The following is a 23671-nucleotide window of genomic DNA, read 5'->3' as shown; positions in this document are numbered from 1 at the left end:
TACGGTAATTGGTTTCTATAATAGCTCTTACCATGGCAATATGGGTTATATTATTGGAGTTTGGTGTGTGTCAGCATTTTCATTATAGTAAAAATTCAGTTTTGCAGGGTATGAAGCCGCTTGGTTACTTCCTTTTTTTAATACATATTTATAGGGACCCACCATGTCGGATCTCTTCCATTTGCCCCTCCAAATCCTCTCCCCAAACTTCTCCACTCCGTTCCATGTCTAAGAAGACTTAGCTGTGGGTAGGGCTACTTTAGTACGCTCCTTTGCTTCCGACTTCCAATTGGGATAGATCAACAGAAGCATCAGCAGGAGGTTGGAGGAGGGGTGGGAGGAATGTGAGTTCCAGATATCCATTCTTTGCTCCCTCCTGGTGGGACTTACACAAACTGCCTGAAGATCTGGGTCCTGTATGGTGGCCCTTTCCATACAGCCTTCTTTTTCAGGGATACAATTTCCTCTCCAGGCCCATGAGTGGTAACAAGCTGTATGGATACTGCCCCATCCCTGGTGGTTTCCCCTTTATAAAGAGTCCATTCATGGAACTCCTGGAATTATTTTCATATGACTGCACCACCTGTTTTGTATTGGAATACTGATGTCCCTGCTCTGTACCAACCATTGTGCTGGGTGATTGGTACAGAGATGAAGAACACAAGTAGGCAAGAAGAAAAGATAGCTGCCATTTACCGAAAGCTCTCTATTTGCCAGGGACCATGCTAAGGTCTTTGTTGTGCATTGCCTCATTGAATCCTTGCAACTCTTTGAAGGAATGGTTGTTATTGTCCCCATGTTAGAGATAAAGTCACAGAGAGCTGAGGTAATTTTTGTTAAGATAACACAGCTGATGGCTCTAGAGCCCTAACTTCACCACCAGGCTACCGTGCCCTCTTTGAGGAGGTATCGTAGGGAAACACACACTTAGATGGGGAATCATAATCGGAATGCAGTGCTGTGGCATCACGCAGGAGGGGAAAGGAAAAAGATTTCTTGAGCTCATATGTGTCCGGTACTGGGCTAGGTTCTTTGCCCACAGATCTCGCATTTATCCCGCGAACTCTTTAGGCTGCTGTTAGTGTTCTCATTCTCAGAAAGGTTCAGTTAACTAGTCCTAGGTCATGCAGCTACTAAGTGATGAAGCTGGATCTGAACCCAAATCCATGTGGCTTCAAAGCCAAGCAGAGGAGGGAGGCTTTCCTGGGACGTGATGACAAAGTCATCTCAGGCAACACGGGGGGTGCAGGAGAGACGGCTATAGGTGGGCTCATTCTAGGTAGAAAAGGCAAAGACCTAGGAAAGGACAAAGCATGCGTGCTTAGGAGATGTCTATGGGGTGACCCTGTGGGGGTGGGAGCAGACAGGAGGGAGGTGTGATGCTGCCAGAGGGGAGGCATAAGGAAGCTTTGTACCTGATTCATATGCAGGGAGGAAAAGGCGAGAAACACCAGTACATGGGCCAGCTCCGAGGTTGTGGGGCCAGAGGAGGGAAGGTAGGATGGAGGGGGTTCCTGGGGTGCAGGGAACATGCGGGGTGTGGGAGGCATCAAGGCTCAGCCTGAGTGTGGCGGAGAGGGCCAGCGCTGAGCAGAGGCTTCTTCTGGCAGGGGACAGAGTGGGAAGTTTGAAAGGCGCTGGATCTTGTGTAGCTACTAGGGAGCCCCTGAAGTTTCCTGTGCTCCAGGAGGAAGGATCTGGTTGACCTGGAAGTTGGCTCAAGATGGCAATTGGCCAGGAGGCTAGGGCAGTGAACAGCGACAGTGGGAGAGACCTCGGTGCCCCACCCTTTGGGCTGGACTGGCTAGGAGCCAGAAGAGGCTAATGTCAGGGAGGAGCAGACCCAGCAGGGAAGGGGAGGCCGCTTATGGAGGCAGCAGCAACAGGGGAGGAGCCCCAGGAGACCTGGGGCCTAGTGGGTGACCCCAGAATGGGCTGTCACACCACTGAAGGGCTGCACTGCCTGAAGTGCCTGCCTAGGCCCTTTCCACGGACTCCCTGGGGGCTCACTGGGGGCACCGTGGGCTCGACTTTCGCTGAGGGGTCAGGATCTTGGCGGGGGGTGGCTCCGCTGGGAGGGCTGGGCCCCTCTCCTGCAATTGTGGTCTGTGGCACAAGGGAGTGACACTTACCGACACTCCTGGCTGGGGGGAGGGGATGGGCCTCTGCTCCTGGCCTGAGGGATCCACCCTCTCCCCAGCATCTCCAGGTAACCCAGTGGTGGGAAGGGTCCCTGAAGAGCCACCTGAAGCTGCTCAGGCCCCGGGTTGCTGGAGGGCAGCCGGGGTGGCACCGCCCTTCCTTCCTGCTCCAGGCCTGGGCTGAGGTCCTAGCGAGCATGGGAAGTGGGTCACGCCTGGATGCCTGCCCCTGTCTCACCCCTGACCCCGCCCACGTCGTGTCCCCACAGGTTCACCGGAGCCAGCCTCCCAGCCCCTGTCATCAGCAGCAAGAACTGGCTGCGGCTACACTTCACCTCGGACGGCAACCACCGGCAGCGTGGCTTCAGTGCCCAGTACCAAGGTAGGCGGGGCCACCGTGCTGCCTAGATGGGCCACAGGGATAACTCCAGGAGAGCTCAGCCTGTCCCCAGGCTGGGGCCAGGGTGACTTCAGGGCGGACGTGCCTCTGTCGTCCTGTTCTTATTTGCAGACCTAGGGTCTCCACATCTGCATCTCTACGTCGGGCACGGGGCGGCCTGTTGCCCAAGGCAGCGGCGGGGCTGTGTAGCCGGAGCTGCCCCTCTCCAGGCCCTCCGCAGGCCAGGCTGATCGTAATACCAAATGCCTTTGAAGAGCCAGGCACTGTGCTGGGCATTTGATAAGCATCGTCTCATTTAACCCTTATCATTCCCCTGCGAAGTCAGTGCTGTCACCATTCCCGTTATATGGACAAGGAAGCTGAGGCCCAGAGAAATTAAGCCAGTTTCCCAAGGCCATCTAACTCCTCCTGCCTGTTGAATCCAGAGCCCAACCTCTCAACCACCGGCGTTTCACCTCCCCCAGCATAAAGTGAAGGGGAGCCGTACTTCAACTCTCTTTCGTGCCGTGCAGTGCACGAATGTATTACACACACAGGCAGGGAGCTCTAGGAGGGCTCTAGCTCAGGTGCTCCAGTCTGTGAAGAGCTGCCTGGCAGCCAGAGCCCACACAAGGAATGGTAGGTGGAAATCGCAGATAAGCAGATTTCTGCCGTAGTCCTGAAGAATTGGCTAACCCCAGGGCGGGGAGCTCCTCAGCCCTAGAGGAGATCCAAAGTCCGGTGGACGTATGGGAGCAGATGAGGACATTGCTTTCAACCTTGAGTTTACTCGAAGTACACAGAATTTATAAACACCAAGGGTGGGCTTTAGAACTTGCTCATTAAGCCCTTAACTGCTACCACTTACAAGCTGATGTTGGTTCTGATTGATTCGACAGCGAACTTGTATTGCATACCTCTAAACAGAAGGCCCTGGAAGGCCTTGGGGAATAAAAGGCCGGGTGGGCTCACGTTGTGAGTGAGTGAGTGAGTGAGTGAGTGAGTGAGTGAGTAAAACCAGTGGTGTGCAGAGAATGGGACCATGTAAGGCTGAGAAAAAGCAAGAAGTGCCTCCTGGTGAGGGTGTGCTGGGGTGGGGGTGAGGGGGGAGTGCGGATTCTCCAGGTGGAGAGTGGGGGTGGAGAGCGGGCAGCTTGTCCCTGCCAACCCCAGGTCGGAGGCTCTGGCTCTGCACAGCAGCAGACCATCGCTCACCTGGAGGTGGCAGGGGCAGGGGGCAGCCTCCGCCACGAGGCCCCTGGGCCAGGCTTTCCGGCCGGAAACTAGGATAAAAGGGGCACTGGAGGCAGAGGCACTACCTTTAAAATTCTGGACCTTTCCTAAACAGCCTCATTTCCTTAGCGTTGGGTAGCAGGACACCTTTGAAATATTTAAAAAATAAACCCCAAAGCCAACCTGGTCTGACAAGCTTCACAAAGCCTCACTCTGAGTGCTTTCCTGGAAACATTTTTCCACTGTGGACGATGAGCTTTTGTGGGAGCAAAGCACCTGTCTGGATCTTTTTGTTGTATTTTCCAAAACAGAAAAGCAGAGATGAATATTATCATTTCATCTGATTAAATAGGTAGCAGGATTTCTACTATTTCGGGTGCCTGAGGGCCTGTTTGGCATGGTCGTGGGATATAGTTTGACGCCAGACAACGGGCGACTCTAGAAGGTCAGGAGCACAGCTGCTGTGCAGGAGGCCCTGCGCCCCTGTACGAGGCCCTGTCCCTCGTTGCCCCACTGGGGCCGCCCCACAGCGCAGTGGCAAAATGTGTTTTTAATTCCCACGTTTCAGCCGAAGAAGCTGAGGCTCAGAGAGGTTTTGTAAGAAGCCTAACACACACAGATCACACAGGCTGTAAGTGGTGAAGCTTGAATTCCTTCACAGGCTCCTGTGAGTTTTCTGCAAAACCAGAGGGCACTCTCTGAATGGTGCCTCAAGTGTCTTACCTTTCCTATTTAACTGGTAGCTTTTTTTTTTTTTTTTTTTTTTTTTAAAGATTTTATTTATTTATTTGACAGAGATAGAGACAGCCAGAGAGAGAGGGAACACAAGCAGGGGGAGTGGGAGAGGAAGAAGCAGGCTCCTAGTGGAGGAGCCTGATGTGGGGCTCGATCCCGTAACGCCGGGATCACGCCCTGTGCCGAAGGCAGACGCTTAACCGCTGTGCCACCCAGGCGCCCCTTAACTGGTAGCTTTTAAACTTTGGTAATCTCATCCTACCATTAAAAAAAAAAGTACATTTTTCCAGCACAACCCAGTACACATATCTATCTATGGAACTAAAAAGAAAATGTCACCAAGTGGTATTTACCCTTATGAAGCATGATGCACCCTGAAAATTTCCAATTTTTAATGTTAACTGCAACCTCTAAATGAATTTCACAAGTCTACAGCAGGGAGCAACCCACGGTCTGAAAATCTGCTTTAGTGATGAACTTCTTACAAGCAGGCCCTATCTTAGCCTCTCCGTCTCCCTGAATACAGCCCAGAGCAGCGTTGGCACGTTCACATGCGCCAGTGTTTCCAGAGGGGCTTCAAGGCTTCAGGCACTTGGCATTTATTACTTCATCCAGCCCTAACAGCAGCTGTGGGAAGGAGGTCGTCCCCTTAGCCCCCCAGAGGTGAGGAGCCAGGGATTCAGAGAGGGTGCGTAGCTGGCGCAAGGCCTCATCGATGGAGTGTTGGAGGCAGGATTTGCACCCCAGCGGTATTCGTCTGCACCCGGCATGCTTATATATATGGTATATATATATCGTGTAAATAAATGATTCTTCCCTGGGAGTTTCTTTCTCTAGTGTTTTCCAGACTGGGGGCACAGAGTGCAAGTGTATGCCGTAATCATTCAGTAACTCGGTTGGCGACTCAAGTAGGGTTCCTCAGCCTCAGCACTGTTGACGTTGTGGCGTGGAGAGGTCTTTGTTGTAGGGGACTGTCTGGTGCGTCTTGGGATGCTTAGCAGTGTCCCTGGCCTCCATCCAGTAGATGCTAGATGCCAGTAGTGTCTCCCTCAACACACGTAGTCGTGATAACCAAAACGTTTCCACACGTAGCCAAATGACCCCTGCATACAAAGTCACCCCCCATTGAGAACCACTGCTCTGAAGGAAAGGAAGCTTGGGAATGACTAAAATAATCTCAGTTTTGCAGCTGGCAAATACAGCCCCAAAGTGTGGCAGAGAAAGCTTTTAGTCAGGGGGCTAGCAGGAGATAGAAGGCATCCTGCCCGGCTTTCACTGAAGAGGCTTTAGTGATAGGACCTTTTACAGAGGATAGGATGGGATTAAAGGACCCCACAAGGATGATGAGGCCCTCAAGGACCACGCAGCAGGGACGCCTTCACCACAGCGGGGCATAAGGGCCCGAGGGGGTAGGAGAGGTGCCACCTGGCAGAACTGAGGAGCCTGACCACCGCCAACCCCACAGGGTAGGAGGAGGGGGCTTGGGAATCAGTAACTTGATCTCTCTCTTTCTTCTGTCTCCCTCCTGTCTGCTGTGCCTCCCATCTGCCAGCCTGAAAGGAGCCAGAAACGGGAACAGAGGTCCTGCTGTGGCCCGCTGTGTACCCTGTGAGGCTAGGAGCCTTACCAGCGGGCCCCTCACTCTGGCAGTCAGTCCACAGAGCAGACCAGAGAAGTGTGGAGACTGGGTCTGGGGACACATCAGCATGGGCTCAATTTCCGCTCCCCTCAGCTTGATGGCATTAGTCTCAAGTGATTTATGGCACTTCAGGGCTAATCATATAAACCCCTAAATGGATTGATGGGCAGTGTTTTGTTTTGTTTTGTTTTTCCCAGAAACCAAATCATACATTGAGTAAATAAATGAATAACCTACAACAATGCACATTCCATTCGCACCTCAGTCCAATGAGAATTTAGGGGTATTCCTGGCCAAACCGGATTTTCAGTACTACCTCAGGGGATCAGAGGACCAGAGTTCTAGTGTGACGGTGCATCTAGCCGGCTGTTGGACGTGGGGCGAGCGTGTTGAATTTCAGGCATTTTGGTGTGACACGGCCATGTGACAGCACAGAGAGGGGCATGCGGCTAGGCCAGTCTCTGCTGTCAAGGAGAACAGGTTAAAGAGAGGAATAGGCGTAAATCTATAAGTTGTGTGCAGCCAGATAAGAGCTATAATTGAGGCCCAGGAAAGGTTTCTGGGATTAGAGATAAAGGAGCAATTAGTTTGGCTGGAAGCACTTAAAAAAGCCAAAAAAAAAAAAAAAAAGAAGAAGAAAAAGTGGCAGCGACATCAATGTGGGCTTCAGAAAGATGCCATGCAGATAGTGAGGAGCGTTCCAGGTAGAGGGAAGGCAAGAAAACCCGAAAGTGCTGAGTCTGATGCCCCCCAGAGACCTGCGTGACCAGGGTGGAACTGGGCCAACTGCAGCCCGCCGGCCTGACCCAGCCGTCTGACTGCTTTTGTACGGTCCTCAAGCTGAGAGCGGCTTTTACGGTTTTAAAGATTGAAGAAGAAAATCAGAAGAAGGTGGTTTCATGACACACAGAAACTGTATGAAATACAAGTTTCTGCATCCATAAATAAAGGTTTATGGAACACAGCCTTGCTCATTCACTTACGAAGTGTCTCGAGCCTCCGGAGTGCCACCAGGCCAGAGCTGGGTGGTCTGCAGCTGAGACATGGCTCACAGCCCAACACATGTGCTCCCAGGCCTCTCCCCAAAAACATTTGCCTCCTGAGCGCGAAGCCCGCCATCCAGAGTGTAGGGCAGCAGTCAGGGCAGTGAGCTCCGAGGCCAGAGAGGGAGGCAGGGCTCACACTATGAGACGCTGCAGCGAAGACAGGAGATCAGAAGTCTTTAACAAGAGGGAGACGTGTGGGTGCCTGGGTGGCTGAGTCAGTTAAGTGTCTACCTTTAGCTCCGGTCATGATCTCAAGGTCCTGGGATCGAGTCCCATGTTGGGCTCTGTGCTCAGCAGGGAGTCTGCTTGTCTCTCTCCCCTCTACCCCTCCCCCCACTCGTGCTTTCTCTTGCATGCGTGCACGCGCGCTCTCTCTCTCAAATAAATAAATACAAATCTATAAAAAATTATTTTAAAAATTAGGAAAAAAAAAAACCAAGAGGGAGACATGATCGCATTTTCATTTCGGAAGATATTTGCTCTCGGATGAAAATGGGAGGACAATTAAGAGTCTTTGAGAATTTGAAGACTCCAAGGATCCAGGGTTTAGGCAGAGGCAGAGAGAGACTGGAAGAGGCCTCCCCACGGTCACCTGCCTGGACTCGTGGCCCCCTCGATCTGGGATTTACAGGTATAGAGGAAGGAGGCAGAGCAGTCAGAGGTGACTTCGGTTTCTAGCTTGAGTGAGTGGGTAAAAAGTGACACTATCAACCAGATGGTCTGGGGCAGAGGCAGATGAGAGTGGATTTGCTTGGAACACGTTGATCCTGGGACCGTATTGGCATCTCCGGGCTTGGGGGCCCTCTAGTAGGTAGCTGGCTGGTCTGTCAGTCTGTAGCTCAGAGAAGGGTCTGGGCTGGAGAGAGAGATGTGAAGACCCAAGGCAAGGTGGAGGCAGAGACCACCAATCCCCACTCTGGGCAGAAGTCCTCTTCATATGGATGTAACATGAGAGGAGGGAGCCCAGAAGAGTGGTTTTCAAAGTGGGTTCTTGGAGGCCGAAGGGCTTCTCCCAGCAGCTGTTTTGGTAAGGACTGAGTGGGTGGGGCTCCGGGTTCACCACCCTCCACACACACACCACCAACTTGGACCAGAGCAGTTCCTCTTTGATCTGTTTTGTGTAGTGGGCATTTACCTAGAAGTGTAATCACAGGTCTCTGCACTAAAGTGTTTGGCAATCACAGAAATCGAAATTCCTTAAGGCTCCTTCCAGTTCTGGGAGACCACTGAGGTTATGCAATCAATCCTTCTGCCTCCAGGCGAAGAATATTTTCAGTCCTTCGCCCAATGCTAATTGCTTTCTTGTTTTCTTTTCAAGCCTACAAGGAATGATATTGAGAAGAGCCTTTCTTAAATGCCCCCAGTGGCCGATGATCACAGCTGGTGAGGGTCTTCTCTGGCGGGGGAGCCAACATACTTCCCAGCTCACTCTTGCCCTGCTGGTCAGTAGAGAGGGAATAATACTGACCCCCCACAGGGCTATCGGAAATTAAAGGAGGTCCTGCTAAAATATCTGGCCCGCGGCAGGTGCTCGGGAAATGGAACCCTCAGGCCTTAGACTCCACCGGTCACCTTGACTCCCTGTTACAGGGGAACCCCTTGTGCAGTGAGAGGTAGAGCTGGTGGCTCTGGCTTCTCAGGCGTGGGCTCTCTGCCTGGCGTTCTGACATGATGATTGTCATCTAGTGCCCGACCCTCCCTGTAGCCTGGGTCCTTGTCTTCTTCAGGGATTCTAGTGGCTATGAGCTTTGCTGTGGTTAACCCACAGGCCACACCAGCAGCATCCAACAGAGTACTTCTTACGGCGTTCAGTAGCTTTGTATGTCTTACAACCCGTAGCTGGGCTGATGATTCTTTTCTCCTCCGTATTCAACCAACCACCCAGTGTGGCGTATAACCAGCTTCCGAGGGGCTTGCATCATCTTCTAAACTGTCAACAATCCTTCCACACCTGCATTCGTGGCAGTGGTCATTGCTGGAATTTTGAGCGTTCTTCCCATTGTTGCTGTTCCAGGCTTTTGCTCTCCATTAGCTGGAGCAGTGAATTCAAGGTGGGAATGACCCAGAGCAAATCACCCAGATGGTGCCTTTTCCAGCAGCGGGTCTTGGAGCTGTCACTCTACCTGTGACTCCTCCTTTTCATTCTCTTCCATGTCACATTTCCTGGCGACCTTCAGCACAGCTCCGCCCTCTGAAGTGTCACCAGATGTCCCTGGAGCTTTTCTTTTCCACGGTCACTAGTAGTGATTCCTTGAATATTTCTCTTTTTGAATCTTGTCGTTTTTCCCTTGCAAGAATGTGGCATCATCTTCGGTCCCAGTAACCTGTCCAACTTTTCCTAAATCATGAAGCAAACGATCTTGGAAATTCAGAGGCCGGCTCTCTTTTCCAAACACCATACCATCAACAGCAGCAGCTTGCTTCTTTCCGTGACACTGGAACCTGGAGCTTGGGCTGCTCAACCTGCAAGCTGACTTCCATCCTACTCCCAGTGAGTGTGCTGAGGGCATCTTCAGCAGTCACAACCCAAGACTTCCATCGGGCATTGGTGGCTTCAAGAGTGGGTACCACGGACCGGACACTGGAAACCCTAAGTACCCTAGGATTTCCACTTCTGAACTTTTGATGTATTATTCAGGTAGGGAGATGTGCAATCTTAGGCATGTTCTGTGCCTTCGATTCCTGCTTCAGTCATTCCGTGTTTTCCTGCCCCATATTGAGAGAATACTCTTTGAACTTTTGTGATTACGTCAGAAGCAGTACTGCCGATTTGTCTGTCTCCATTTGCAGAAACTGTAGCAAAATGAGCAATATCTTCAGAGGAGCTTTAGGCTCTTCCTGAGTTCAGCAGTTACGGCTTCAACACGCAACATCACACCTTTCCTAATTTCCACTGGATTAACACCTTTGCTCATCTTCTTGAAGCCTTCCATGGCCACGGAGCGTGCCAGGACAGTGGCAACAGTGGTGCCACCCCAGCCTCTTTATTTGTGTGTTGGCAACATCCTGGTCAATGTTGGCGCAGTTGTTTTATATTTATCCCTCAGGTCAGCTGACCTGGCAACAGACACCGCACCTTTCGTTACATCGAGGCTTCCCCAGCTCTGTTCCATACCACTGCTCTTCCCACTGTTGTCCAGAGCAACGGCTTCAGCATCTGCTAGAAGGTCTGTGCCTTCTTGAAGCATTAGATCTCGGGCATCTGCAGCAAATGTTCCATCTTTGGCGTAAATCTGAGTGCGAGGAGGCTGGTGGCCAGCCAGAGGCAGGCTCACAGCGACGAGGGAGGGGCAGGGTGCACACCCACCAACTTTTCTAAGGGAAAAATCAGATTCCAGTTTTTAAAACATCATCCTTTGCAACATTTTTGGGGGTGAGTTATGAGTGAATCAGTGAATAAAATCCAAGCCAAAAAGAGTTTAGGGCAGGAATGGCTTAGAATCCTGAGAGAAAGATATACCCTGGAAATTTTTTCTATGGTTGAATAAACTGGGTTTGGTGAAAGAACAGTATGGGGAGATGAAGGGATGGTCTAGCCAGTAGGCCAGCCAAGTGGCAGGGAAAGGGGAGTGATCAGGGTGGTGCTGGGGCTTCCCCTTGTGAAGGGAAGTCTGACTCCATTGGGAGGAGAAGCTGCAGGTTGCCTCAACGTCGTGATTCCCAGAGCCTTGGAGACAGGTTTAGCACCTCCCCTCCTCCCCTAACAGGTCCTTGTCTCCTGCTAGCTCAGCCCAATAACTCATGCTGCAGACTAGAGAGAAATTTGTATTGCCAGATTCTTCTAGCTAAATGTGCACCATGTGTCCCGCTAACCTTTACAACAGCGGGGAAATGTCTTGTAATTAACCAGAATATAAAGGATGAATGGAGCAGCCTGGCAGTCTCCTGTAGTCATTATCATTCGGAGGAGATGAATGTACCTAGTAAGATTTCCATCAACCAGTTCAAGCCAGCACTTTTCTCTGGGAGTCCTGACTTTGTTCACGGTGCAAAAGCATGTGCAAGTGTGAATTATATTTTGTATGTGAGTATTTGGAGCCATGCATACCCGAGGGCACAAATGTGTTGTTGTGGGTGTGCCCATTGTAGACACAGATGCATATGTGTGTGGGTCTGTGCCCAGGCACGTACATATGTGCATCAGGGGTGTGCATTCACATGGAGCCGGAACCGTGGAGCCAGCCGCAGGCTCCATTTTATCTGCAGTGCATCAGCGGTTACAAAATCCATTTTAGAGACCAGAGCTTCAGCGTAATATCATAGGCACTACACTATGGGCATTCCATGAATGAACGAATGAATGAACGAACGAACGAACAAACAACATGTACGGGTACATGCCAGAAATTCTCTAGGTTCTTGCTACTTTATCAAGCGTTTCTGATTGGGTTTGTCAGTAGCATACTGTGGAGATCTAGAGGGAGAAAACCTCTTGTTCTCTGACGCTTTTTACCTGGCCTGCCCTGGTCTGTCAAGCTTGCTCTTACTCAGCTCATTTTGTGGCTGATTTCCCATGGTGTTCCTTTTTCCTTGATCACTCACCACTCACTTGGTCAAACTGTTTAAGAGACAAATTAGTTGTGTATAATTCAGGGTGTGACAACTCAAAAACTGAGGCCCCAGCCTATGGAGGTGATTTCTTGATATTCACATCCCCAGTAATGTGGATCTTGCCAAGGGCTTACCCCCCAGCCAAGGCCACTTTCCTGACCCATTCATCAACTCCCACGATGGTATGGGTTCACAGTACGGGCTCCCCTCCCCAGAGCTGGGCCTGGGCCAGCTGGACCTGGCATACACCTTCTAGAGATTACGTTGTTGATGTGAGGAACCACCATCCAGAGAGCAGGGCCCCTGCCTTCCCCAGGCTTGTGTTTAGTGCACACAGACAGCACGGGCCACGTACCTCTGAGACCAGCTCAGAGGAGTAAACAGTCCAAGGTTTATATGTAAATTAAGAAGCCCCCTGAGGCTTCTCAGATTCCTTCTCGTTCACTTCTTCTGACCACTTTAGCAAGGTCCATCCTGTGGTAAATAGTAGGGAGGAAAAGAGGAAGGACAGGAGTTCATTCCTGCTGGGAGGGTGATGACATCATCCACTGCTAGCAGTGGCCCAGGGGGTATAAAGCACTGACCTGGTGGGTTACATCGCCCTTCTGGGGGAGGGCCGAGTAGAGCGGATGGGCTTAGAAATTGGAAGGATTCCTTCTGGAGCCTCTTCCTGAGCGCAATCTTGAGAAGAAAGGAAGGGGGGCTCCCTCTGAGCAATCTCCTCATGCCCACCTGCCTCTCAGGGTCCCCCTTCAGCAGCTGCAGGGAAAACTGAAGCAGCATTTACCCCTCGGAATGGCTTTCCTGGTACACTGGCCCCTCCTCCCGCTCCTCCTTCCAGAGAACACCAGGACGGGAAACAAGGCGATTGGGAAAACTCTCACCTCCTCCTTCTTGGCCAGGTGCCCAGAGCCATCTGCACAGACCTCCTCTCGAGTGGGCCACCCTGGCTCATGGAGACCCCTCTCCCCAGCCCAGCCCCAGTACCGGGGCATCAGGGAGAAGAGCTCGAACTGTCCCCACAGGACCCGGACCAGCCCTGTTCTCTTAGGGATGACTGAATCCGAGGAATTTCCCCCCTGCTGCACTGTATTAGCTAGGCTTGAATAATGCATGTTTCCCTACTAATACCCTCTGTTTGATAATGGGTCCACGTTAGTGTTCATTGGAAATTTTCCTGCTGGATACACATGGAGAGTAATGCACATTTATAAAAAGGCTTTGAATGCACGTCGAGAAGGAGTGGCTCCATGGTAGTAACTGAATTTGATCAGGCATTCAGTTGAGCAGCTTGCCAGGGGACAAACCCTCGGGGAGCTTTTTGATGTAGGCAGAGCTGGGGGTTCTGGAGGGACTGGGAGATAGGCCCTTGCATGCCTGATCACTGTGGGCTTTAGTTTCGGGACTGGCACATTACCTCAAGTGCAGAGCAAGTACCGGAGTTTTCCGGGCCTGAGCCGAGGCAAAGGAGAGATTCTGGAGAAGGTTAACAGTGCCCCTGGGATGGCTTAGGGGGCAGGTCACAAGAGAAGATGCTAAGGTTCAGCCAAGAGCACAGCTACCTCCTGACTATGTGACCCATAGCAAATCACTTAAACCACTCTGAGGAGCTGGTAATTAACTACCAAGTAGGGATAGTAACTACTGGTCAAGGTTGGTGGATGTGTGAGGAGCAAATGAAATGATTATCGAGGGCCCACCATGTACCAGGATCTATTCTAGGCATAAAGGTTGCATCAGTGAACAAAACAGACAAAAATCCCTGCCTTTGTGATCCCGTGTGTTGGAAAGTTAGGGAGATAAAGTAGGGAAGGGAGCAGCGTTGCTGGGGGTGCAGTGTAGCTGTAAACAGTGGTCAGAGAAGGCATCTGCGAGGAAGCAGTGTTTGCACAGATGCTTCCAGGGACAGAGGGAGTCATGAAGATACCCTCGGAGAAGAGCATTTTAGGGAACTGGCAGGTGGAAGCAGGAACAGGCCTGGCATATTTTAGGAACACCAGGGAGGCCCGTGTGGCTGAACAAGAGTGATTAAGGTTGGAGATAAGGTCGGAGGTGTGCTGGGAGGGCAGATTGGTCTATGCAGGCCACTCGAAAGACTGGCTTTTACTTTAGGAGAAGCGAGTTGCCACTGAAGGGTTATGAGCAGAGATGCAATACGGTCTGACTTATGTTTTAAAAAGATCCCTCTGGCCCTTGTGTTGAGAACAGGCTCTATGGGGCAGGGAAGATGGGAGGTCATGGCAACCAGGGGGGAAGCACCAGAGACCTGGACCAGGGTGGCAGATGTGGAAACTGCACTTGGGATGTACTTGGGAGGGTGTGATGGCTCCTGGCAGATCAGGTGTGGGTGGTGGGTGTGGTGGAAGCAGACGAGTCAGGGATGCTGACCCGAGTAAAGAACTTGAAAGGCATTTAGCCCAGGGCCTGGCACACAGGAAGTGCCTGGTCCCAGTTGCCGCTACCATTGCTGGGTACCCATCTGAGAGGGGCTGAGCCACTGGCAGGGGCCAGCTGGGAGAGGGCGTGGGGGTCCGGGACAGATGCATCGAGCAGTATACCCAGAGACAGGATGAAGCCCTTAGAGGCCCCCAGAATGCCTTGGGGAACCGGGGCAGTCAGACACAAAGGAGGTAGATGGCTTCAGAGGAATGGCCTTTGGAACTGTGGCGTCCAGGCTCTAGTGCCTTTTCTGTGCTATTTGGCAGACTCCTGATGAGCTGTGGACTGGACTGAGATGGGATCAGAACCCAATTCAGTCATCAGGCCACCACCTGAGCCAGGCCCCATCCCCCAGTGACCTCCAGGACTCAGCTTCCCCTGCCCACAATAGGTCGGCTGGAGTAGGCTGGGCTCAGCGAGGCTGAGTGGCTCTGCTCCACATGTTCCTCATCCTCCTGGGACCAGCCATGTCTTCTCCCAGCGATGGCAGGGATGTGAGAGGCCAAGCCTAATCTGGCAGGTACTCTGCAAGCCTTTGGACATGTCAAGACCTCCTCCAAAATTCCAATGGCCAAACCCAAAGTCAAGGGGTGAGGGAATATACCCCACCTCTTAATGGCAAGAACTATAAAATCACACTGCAAAGTGGATACAGGGAGGGTGACAATTCAGGGGCATTGCTGCATTCCAATGCCACCTTTGGTATGTCCTCGCCCAGAGGGACTTCTGGCTTTGACCCACCCTGGACTATCCCAAGCCAAGAGAGGGCATCATTCTAGAAGGACCCCATCCTCAGTCACAGATAACAACTGAAACGATTTTCCCTCTTACCTCCTCTCTAGTCAAGAAGCAAATTGAGCTGAAGTCTCGAGGTGTGAAGCTGATGCCCAGCAAACATAACAGCCAGAAGACATCTGTGTGTAAGTGTCCGCCTGCCCGCCCGCCCGCCGGGCCTCTTGCTTGAGGTCAGACCCGCCGGCGCTGTGACCGCGGGGAAGCCAGATAATGCTGCAGTGATTTCCCTTCAGTTCTGCCTCCTTCTGTCCCAGGTTCTGCACATGGACACACTGACCTAGTGGCCAGCGAGCAGCCCCAGGGTCTGTCCTTTGCCTCCTCCTCCTCCCCTCACTTCCCTCCCTCCTCCTCTTTCTCCCTCACTTCCCATTGTGACTACAGTCCAGGGAGTCATTACTGCTACATTTCTCTCTTTATTTTTTTCCTTTTGAATCACTTCCACCTGCTAAAACAGTCCTCTTTCTGCTCCTTGCCTAGGAGTCAGTAACCCCCACCTGGGATCTTGGAGGCTACAGGGTCCCAATTCCAGCTCCCAGGACAAGACCCTGCACCAGGCTCCCTGGACCTGGCTGGGCTAGAGAGTAGACTCCTGTGCTTGAGCCCGTGGGGCAGTGCTGGGGTCTCTGCTGGGACACGGGGAGATTTTGTCTATGAGAACATGTTTCTGCTATTGGTGTTTGAATGATTAAAAGGGGAACATCTGGTGCTGAGGAATGGGCTGGAATGTCACCCCGGAAACAACTGATTAGAGCCTGTGCTAACTGACGTTTGGGCTAGAGCATAGGAAGGGGTTTAGGAAGGTTCTGGGCCACCCCAGAAGGCTAGACTTGAAAGCAGTGGAGATTTTCCCTAGAACCCCTTTGGTTTTGTTCTGAAGGTGAGTGTAGGGAGCCTTCTGTGGTCGGGAACCCCCCAGGTGACCCACCTTCTGCTTCTCCTTCTCCTGCCCGTCCTTTGCCGTTCTGCTTGTGTCCCCCTCAACCTCACCTCCCTCCTTCTTCCACATCCTCTCTGCTGTCCTCTCCTTCTGTTTCTCTCCTTCGTCCTGGCTCTGTCCTTTCATCTCACCTCCGTGTGCTCACTTCTCTTGAGGGACTGGAAGTACTTCCTGAGAGGGATGGAGATCAGCCATCTGCAGTTTCAGAGCTCTATGCTGCGTGTGCAGCAGGGAGCCGGCGGGGGGTGGGGGGACAGGCCCCGACCACACTGAGCCTGGCTGTGGGATTTTTCTCTGGTCCTTCAAGTCTCTGGGGACTGTCGTCTCTGAGCATTCTGCCCTTGATGGCAGAGGGGCAGCCAGGAGCCCTGCTTCTGTGCTCCACAAGGGTGCCAGGGGAAGGAGCAAGGGGCAAGGAGAACCGACGGTTAGACCAGAAGTCTGCAGAGCAGGCTTGAACCAGGGCCCTGGCCCTCACAGGCTCATTCTTTCTGTAGCCACAGGAGAGGAGATGAACTGAGGTGGGCATGATTTCATTTCAGACTTTGCCGTGGAGCCACAGGCAGACTTTGAGGAAATGGCCCAGATTTGGGAGAGCAGGTTTTTATCCCAGTGTGTCTTCAGGTGACTGTGTTACTCTAGGCACTAGTGCCTCAGTTTCCAAATCTGTGAAATGGGATGCACAACCTTACCCTCCCTTCTTCCCAAGGGTGTTGTTGGATTTAAGATCGACCTTCCTGACCTAGGACTTAAGGAGGTCCGTGAGCTGGCTAAAAACTGCATGTGATATTGTGGGTGCATTTTGAGGGAGGGGGCCTGTTTTTCATTAGCTCCTAGAGGTGCCTGAAACTCCCTCAGAAAGGTGAAGAAACCTTATTCTCATGAAATAATGCAGAAACTCTGAAAAAGATATATATCTCTCTACTGCAAGACACTGGTCTCCCCTCTTGAGATTTCCCTGGAGAAGGATGGGTGTGTGGCTCAGCTGCCTGGGAGGCAGGCCACCAAATGTCTGCAGGTGTCTGGCCCTTGGTGGCCTGCCCACACTCCCGTGGACAGATGTCCTGAACTTAAGTGGAGGAGCGGACCCCACCGACCCATCCTGAACCCTACTTACTGCCTCCATTATGTGGTCCGTGGGTACCACTGACCCCGGGCCAGCAGTCCTGACTGCCCACGTGTCCATGCCTCCTTCACTTTGAGAGGAAGGCACTGCCTTTCTGAGTGTGTTGCGGCTTCTTGGGGTAAGGCCCACTCTCCCTTTCCTTCCATCCCTGTGTAGCCAACAGCGAATCAATGCTACACACGTAAGCAGCTGGTTTTGAATAGGCAGGAGAGGCTGGGATTAAGGAAAGAGGGGAAAGCCCTCTTGACTTCATCATTCAGGCATAAAGTGTTCACTGGGACTTACCTGTGCTCGTTTCCTGGGGAGCCTGGAAGTCTGTGCACTCAGGCCTCCCAGGAAGACAGGGTCTTGGGGGCTTGTGAGTACTGACCCCTGGGCTGGTGACTTCTAGGGTGGTGCCTGAGCCTTACTTCCAGCGGACTGATGAAAGGGGGGTGGCAGAGTTGGCTGCACATGTGTGGGCTGGGGTTGGGAAGGTGGGCTCTGCCGCGGCCTCTCCTCTCTGGTCCAGCCGCATCCTCATCCCGCAGCCTTTTGCTCTGTGTGCTCGCTGGGTGGTGTGAGTACCGAGCGAGAGGGCAGGAAACTGCTGTACCATGTAACGTGCTACCCGGGGCTGCATGGTTCTCATGCGGTGGGTGCCGGGGACTGTGGGAGGGGTGTAGTCGGTGGGCAGGGGTGAGTAGGCCAGGCTGGAGGAAGGCGAGCACTTAGCTGACAAGTCCTCAGTAGGGATGGATCGTGGTGAGGCTGGCTTACTGAAGATAAAGCCTAAGTACAGCCCAGGACTGACATCCTCATCTTAGAACAGAGCCTCCCCTCACCTTTCTAACTTCACCCTGTTACCTCCTTCCTTCCCATTGCTTGGGGACACGGAGGCTTCAGGAAGCAGGACTTCCAGCTCGTGACCCCAGCCTTGGAGGGTCCTGCACAGGCGGGAACGGTGACGTTGCTGAGTTTAGGATGTGAAAGCTTTGGAAGGAGAGGCTTAGCGGGGAAGGGGATGAGAGTAAGGGAAATGCCCAGCAGGAGTGACTGGCTTTAACTGGGCAATATGGAATGTTGGAGAAGGAGAGGCTGCCTGAGAGGCCTTGAGCTCAATGCCACATAACCAAGAAGATACCAGGTGTGTGGCTTGTGTGGCGTCTGTCCAGATCTCCAGGTTCCCTTGGCCAGCCACACCCTGGGGTACATGGAGGTTTGAACGGGGTCTACACCAGTCTTCTAAGTGTAGAAATGAGCTCCGGGCTCCGTGAGTCTGAGATGGGACTCCACAGGTCCCCAGGTGAGGCACGCCCTTGCTCCCTCTCCCCACACTTTAGTCTTCCAGGAGCCCTGGGGATTCTTTCTTTGCCACATCCATTCCCACACTCTCGTGTCTGTCTCCACTGCCAGGCTCTTGTCCTTTGCATGGACAATCGTAAAACTTTCCAACTGGTCTCACAGGCACTGGCCTCCCCCTGAGCATCTTACTATGCCCTCCCCTCCCCCCCAGGACTCTTCAGTGGCTCCGCACCATTTTCAGGATCAGACTTCAACTCCTTAAAGGTCTGACCTTCGAAGCCTCACCTTTCACTCTTCCACGTCACTCGGCACCCTCTCTTCTTTTCTGGCCACACTGGGCAACCCCCAGTTCTGTCTCCATGTCTTTACTTCACCCCCCTGTGCTCCTCTGTCTCCCTGAACTGCCATTCCTCTGTCACCATGTGTTCAAATCCTAATATCTCAGACAATCCATGTTAAGTGCCACCTTCTCTAGGCAGCCTTCCATGCTTCTCTCAGCAACATAAGACAGGTCTTCCCTCTCAGCCTCCCTGTAGCTGCGTCTTTCATCACTTCCCCCGTTGTGGTTCTGCAGTTTGTTTATCTTTCATGTCTTCACTTGACTGGGAGCCCCCTGAGGTCATATCTGATATCTGATAGTTGCATCTCCCATGGTATCCAAAATTGGGTCTTATACACACTAGGTGCTCACTTAATGCTTGCTGCGTACCAATGTATGGGAATGAGTGAGTGGGTGAGTGAGGAATGGAGCCGTTGCTCATACTGTGGGACATTGAGTGGGTGGGAGGGACATGGGCCAACTCAGAGAATGTTGCCGCACACTCCCTGTCATCTCTGTCTTGAGGGTGCTGTTGGGATCGTGGGATGGGCGAGGCCTTGAATGGAAGTCCTCTGGCCAAGCTGCATGCCAGGCCCCAGCTCCTGGTCATCCCGACAGCCAGGAATCCAGTGGTGTGAGAGAGCTCCAGCCTCATGAGTATGAGCATCTCGAGAACAGTAAACCAGCAGGGGCCAGAGGGTTCCTGTCTCCATTGGAGACAGGAGAAAACTGTGTGTATCCGCCGCCCCCTGACCAGGCTTCTCCTTTGGCAGAGACGACCGTGCACATGGTTGCATAAACAGCATTCTGGTGTTGGCAAGTGTGAGAGCATCCCACCACCTGCCAGAACCACCGCGGGTGCCATCTCTGTGTGGTGCCCTTGGCCGGTGGCGTTGGACAGGGGATGCTCCGCTTACTGCTTACTCAGCTTGAGAAGCGTCCGATGGGAAGAGGTTTCTTGGCAGAAATAGCCACATTTGAGCTAAAGGCCCTGCTTTGAACTTCAGACTGCAGCTTTCTCTTACATTCTTTACTGTTCCTGATCACACATCCACCTTTTATTTAACTTCCTTTGAGTCATTTCTCCATTTGGGGCTGAGGTTGGGGGTGATCATGTCATCTAGAGTCGCGCCACCCCCGGATCCAAAGTGCAGGGTGAGGAGGTCACTGGGGGCTGAGGACCGTCTACCTCTGGCCACTGGCGTGGGACGAGGGGACAGGGTGGTTGCTGGTTTGGGGTGCCTGCCTCTGAGCCCCTATGCTCTTGATGAATTTCGCTTGGACTTTGCTCACAAAGGAATTTGTCAAAAGCAGCTCCCCACCTTGCATACTCATGAAACCTGAGCCAGGAGACCCCATAACCCCACACAGCCCCACGGAGCAGGGCCTCATTCTGTCTCTGTGTCCACCCCCCACCCTGAGCCACTGCCCCGGATGTGCCTTCCTGTGATTACCCATCTCTGTATGTGCTGTTTTTGCCTTGTAGTAACTCAGGTTGGTGTGTCCCAAGGGCATAATATGTGTCCAGACCCTGGCATACCTGAAAGGGGCAAAAGACTAGGCTCGGATTTCAGGTAAGACCTGCTTGGGAACTTTCTAATTACAAAGAAGGGTGGCTGGCTTGGTTGGGGGGAAGGCAGGGGCTGGCCTTCCTAGAGGTACAATGCAGAGGAAGAGCTGTGGCCTCTGGCATTCTTTCCTCAGCCAGTCCTGGGGAAGGAGAGAGCTGCAGACTACCAGTGTTACCCAGCAAACCTGTCCCTGGGATACAGGATCTACCCTCATCAGTAATGACGTGCCCGCAGGCAGCTTATGTCTCCCATCATCTGGAGATCCTAGGGCCCCAAGATGGTGCATCTTGCAGAGTTGCTAATAATCAAAGTATCTTCCCATAATCCTCCATTTTCATTAAAGTTTATGGGTATGATCTACCTACTCTTAGCTATCCTAATTGGTACTTATCTCAGAGCATGGCTGTTTTGCTCACAAAGTCACCTTTTAACTCAATCCTGAGACCATTAAATGGTCCAAAAAAAAAAAAAAAACAGATGAAGAGCAGATGTTCCTTTCAACGGAGATTTTAAGTGATAAAACAGTGGAGTAGAGATGAAGGGCCAGAGGAGAAAGAATATTTGGTGTGGTACTTGTTTGCGGAGTAGGGAAGGACTTGGGCGGGCCTGGTGGGCCCAGGACTGAGCTCACAGACACGCCTTGTCTCCCAGGTTAGGATCCAGCGTCCAGTTCACCTGCAGCGAGGGCTATGACCTGCAAGGGTCCAAGCGGATCACCTGTATGAAAGTGAGCGACATGTTTGCAGCCTGGAGCGACCATAGGCCGGTCTGCCGAGGTGAGGGTGCCCCGGGAAAGGGAGGCTGGCCAAAACTGGGCTAGGCAGGGAGGATGGAGCCCAGCCCCTTGTCCCTGAGGGTACACGCTTGTGTCTGGACTGGCTCGCCTCACTCTTGCTATGCTCCGGGCCTTGGGTTCTGCATTCATTGACTAATTAACTTACTACACTTAGCTAGCACCTCTTCTGTAGCAAGGCCTACATTAGGATCAGGAGATACAGAGGTGGGATGAGAGACACGGCCCCTGCCCTACACGGACCTCAAGTTCAAAGTGCAGAGGCATATACGAAGCAGGTTGCTAGCTCACTGCACAAAGACATCACCACCGCATCTGGAGTGGAAGGGAAATCACTTCGTATACTGTTACCTTGAATCTCTCCATTATAACACATGCACACCCCAAACCCTCTCTCTCAATGCCTTTGTTTCTTTCCATGTGCTCGGCAATACACAGACCTGTCACCTCTAGAAGAATGCTCTTAGCTAGGCAGGAGTCGTGTGGACCATGATATCTGAAGCTTCTCTCTGGGAATCTTCTAACCCCACGCCTGGGCATTTTGTTTCCAAAGGCCCCGCCACCCACATTCCCAGCCATCACATGGTCTGAGGCTGGGCTGCCAGAGCCCCCATCCCCCACATCTTAAAATAGTAGACCTGGATGTTTTCCTTCCCTGAGGCAGGACGGCAGCTACCTCTATGGTAGAGAAGCCTCATCCCCCAGGGCAATGGTGGCTGGCTTTTCATTTCTTCTGCTCTGTGTGCATCTCGCTTCTACTGTTTGTGCACATGACCAGAGCTCAGTTCTTGGTGCAAGAGTGAGCAGTCTCTCTCGAGTTTGTGAACAAAGCCAACAGTTGCTCTCTTGAGTGCCCCTGTGGAAGAGAAGGTACATTGCCTGCCATAAAGTTACGTTCTGGATCCTTCCCAGTTTGAGAAGGAGATGCTTTGCCTCTCTCCAGCCTTTTGCACCAAGATGAAACTGATGCACAGAAAGGGGTCCAGGAGAAAGAACTTTGATAATGATTACACTAAGGAAGGGACAGAGGTGGAGCTGAAACCCACTCCTTTTTTTTTTAATGTGTTGTTGAGTAATCTTGGAAGAAGGTCATGAAAATACCTTTGAAAGAAGCCTCAGATGTAGTCATTCTCACTCAACTTCGAGGTGGCCATGACCCACAATTGATAATGTACTTTGTGTTTCCACTGATCTTAGCTATGTTATTTCAAAGATTCCACTTAGCTAATATTTTTAAAAAATCGAACAAAAGACAGAATCTTAGATATAACTCTCAGCTTTGCTACCAGCTAGCCTGGGGAGTTTGGCAAATCATCTATTTTCCCTGGCCTTATTTTCTTACCATGTAGATAATGGTACCTACCCTAATCATCTTGTGTTAATGTGGGAGTTGTGGATATGGAAATATCTAATGAATCGGAAAGAGCTTGACAAGAAAACAAATATCCTCATGCTAGAATTTCAGCTCAATAGAGCAAGAATGCCTAGAATGGGCCTGGCACATAGTAGGTGTTTGATAACAGATACTGAATGGATGACTGACTGAATGAATAATCAGATAGCAAACACTCCATTTCCGGGGAGCCAAGAAACCAGCTGTATAGAGAGGCATAGAATTATCATGTCTGCGGACCAAAAGGACCCTGGGCCAATCTGTTCTTTCAAAATTCCTTTTGAGAAGCCAGAATAACAATGCCTTTGGGCAGTAGTGGAATCCGATCTCTCCCAAAACCTCTTCATTGGCAGAAGACTATTCTCTTAGGAAGCGTGATGGTTTATGTGACTGTGCCCAGGGTAGAGAAGGGCTGGCATTTCGGAAGGAAGTTCAGTCAAGTGATCGCACTTATCTTTTTCTCCGGATGGGTTGTGTGGCCCATTCAGGTCATGTCCAGTGATTTTGACACACCGGACTCTGAATTCTCCACCACCCTGTTAACTGAGCTTTGGGCTGAACTTTACACCTCCATTCTCCTCTCATCCTCTGCCTCTGGGAGGCAGAGGAAAATCGTGGAAAACAAAGCCAGGCAGAACTGCATTCAAATGCAGCCCCCACCACTTTGTAGCTGGGTGTCCTGCACCTCTCTGAATCTCTTCTTTTTTTTCTGCTAAAAGACAGTGATTCTAGAACATGACTATCCTTGGCAATACCGTGAGGCCTAGAGGAGGTGGGGGATTGAAACTGCTCACTTAGAAATGATCCAGCAGCGTCTGCGAGGCTTGTGTGCCCATCTGCACGTGGCCTCCTCCCCTCACCCCCCCACCCCGGGAGCACACTCTCCTTAACCTCTAGGGGCTGCAGGGTTTTAGAAGCCTGCTCCCTACCGTCTTGGCCAATCTTACAGCGATCACACAGCCGGGGAGGCACACAGACTTTGATCTAGATCACAACTCTGCCACCTGTTAACTTCCAGGCCCTGGGCAGCTTCCTGCCTCCTTTTGAGCCACAGGGCCCTCCCTTGTGAACTAGGAAAACAAAACCTCCTCTCCCTAGTGATGGCGACATTTAAACAAGCCATTTTATGGAAGGTGACCTGCACCAACCATGGTGGAGAGAGAGGGGCTTCTCCACACAGATTAGAATGCACTGTCCCCCTCCTGTTTTCTCCACCCCTCCTCCCCTCCCCACCATCATTGGGAGGGAGGAAGACCTGGGTTTGGACTTGGATGGCCTGTCCTCAGCTTC

At 51.9% G+C, this 23671-nt stretch overlaps 1 protein-coding gene across 1 annotated transcript in view; it reads left to right on the top strand.

The window, feature by feature from the left end:
• CSMD2 (CUB and Sushi multiple domains 2) overlaps positions 1-23671 on the top strand; it is a 513762-nt gene that overhangs the window by 220777 nt on the left and 269314 nt on the right. The window contains 4 exon segments of the mRNA XM_057305507.1: positions 2411-2523; positions 15006-15083; positions 20111-20198; positions 20847-20971. Coding sequence (XP_057161490.1) covers positions 2411-2523; positions 15006-15083; positions 20111-20198; positions 20847-20971 — 404 coding nt within the window.

The sequence above is a fragment of the Ursus arctos genome, unplaced genomic scaffold, assembly GCF_023065955.2.
Source record: "Ursus arctos isolate Adak ecotype North America unplaced genomic scaffold, UrsArc2.0 scaffold_32, whole genome shotgun sequence".
NCBI classification, from domain to species: domain Eukaryota; kingdom Metazoa; phylum Chordata; class Mammalia; order Carnivora; family Ursidae; genus Ursus; species Ursus arctos.
This window is presented reverse-complemented; position numbering and strand designations above follow the sequence as displayed.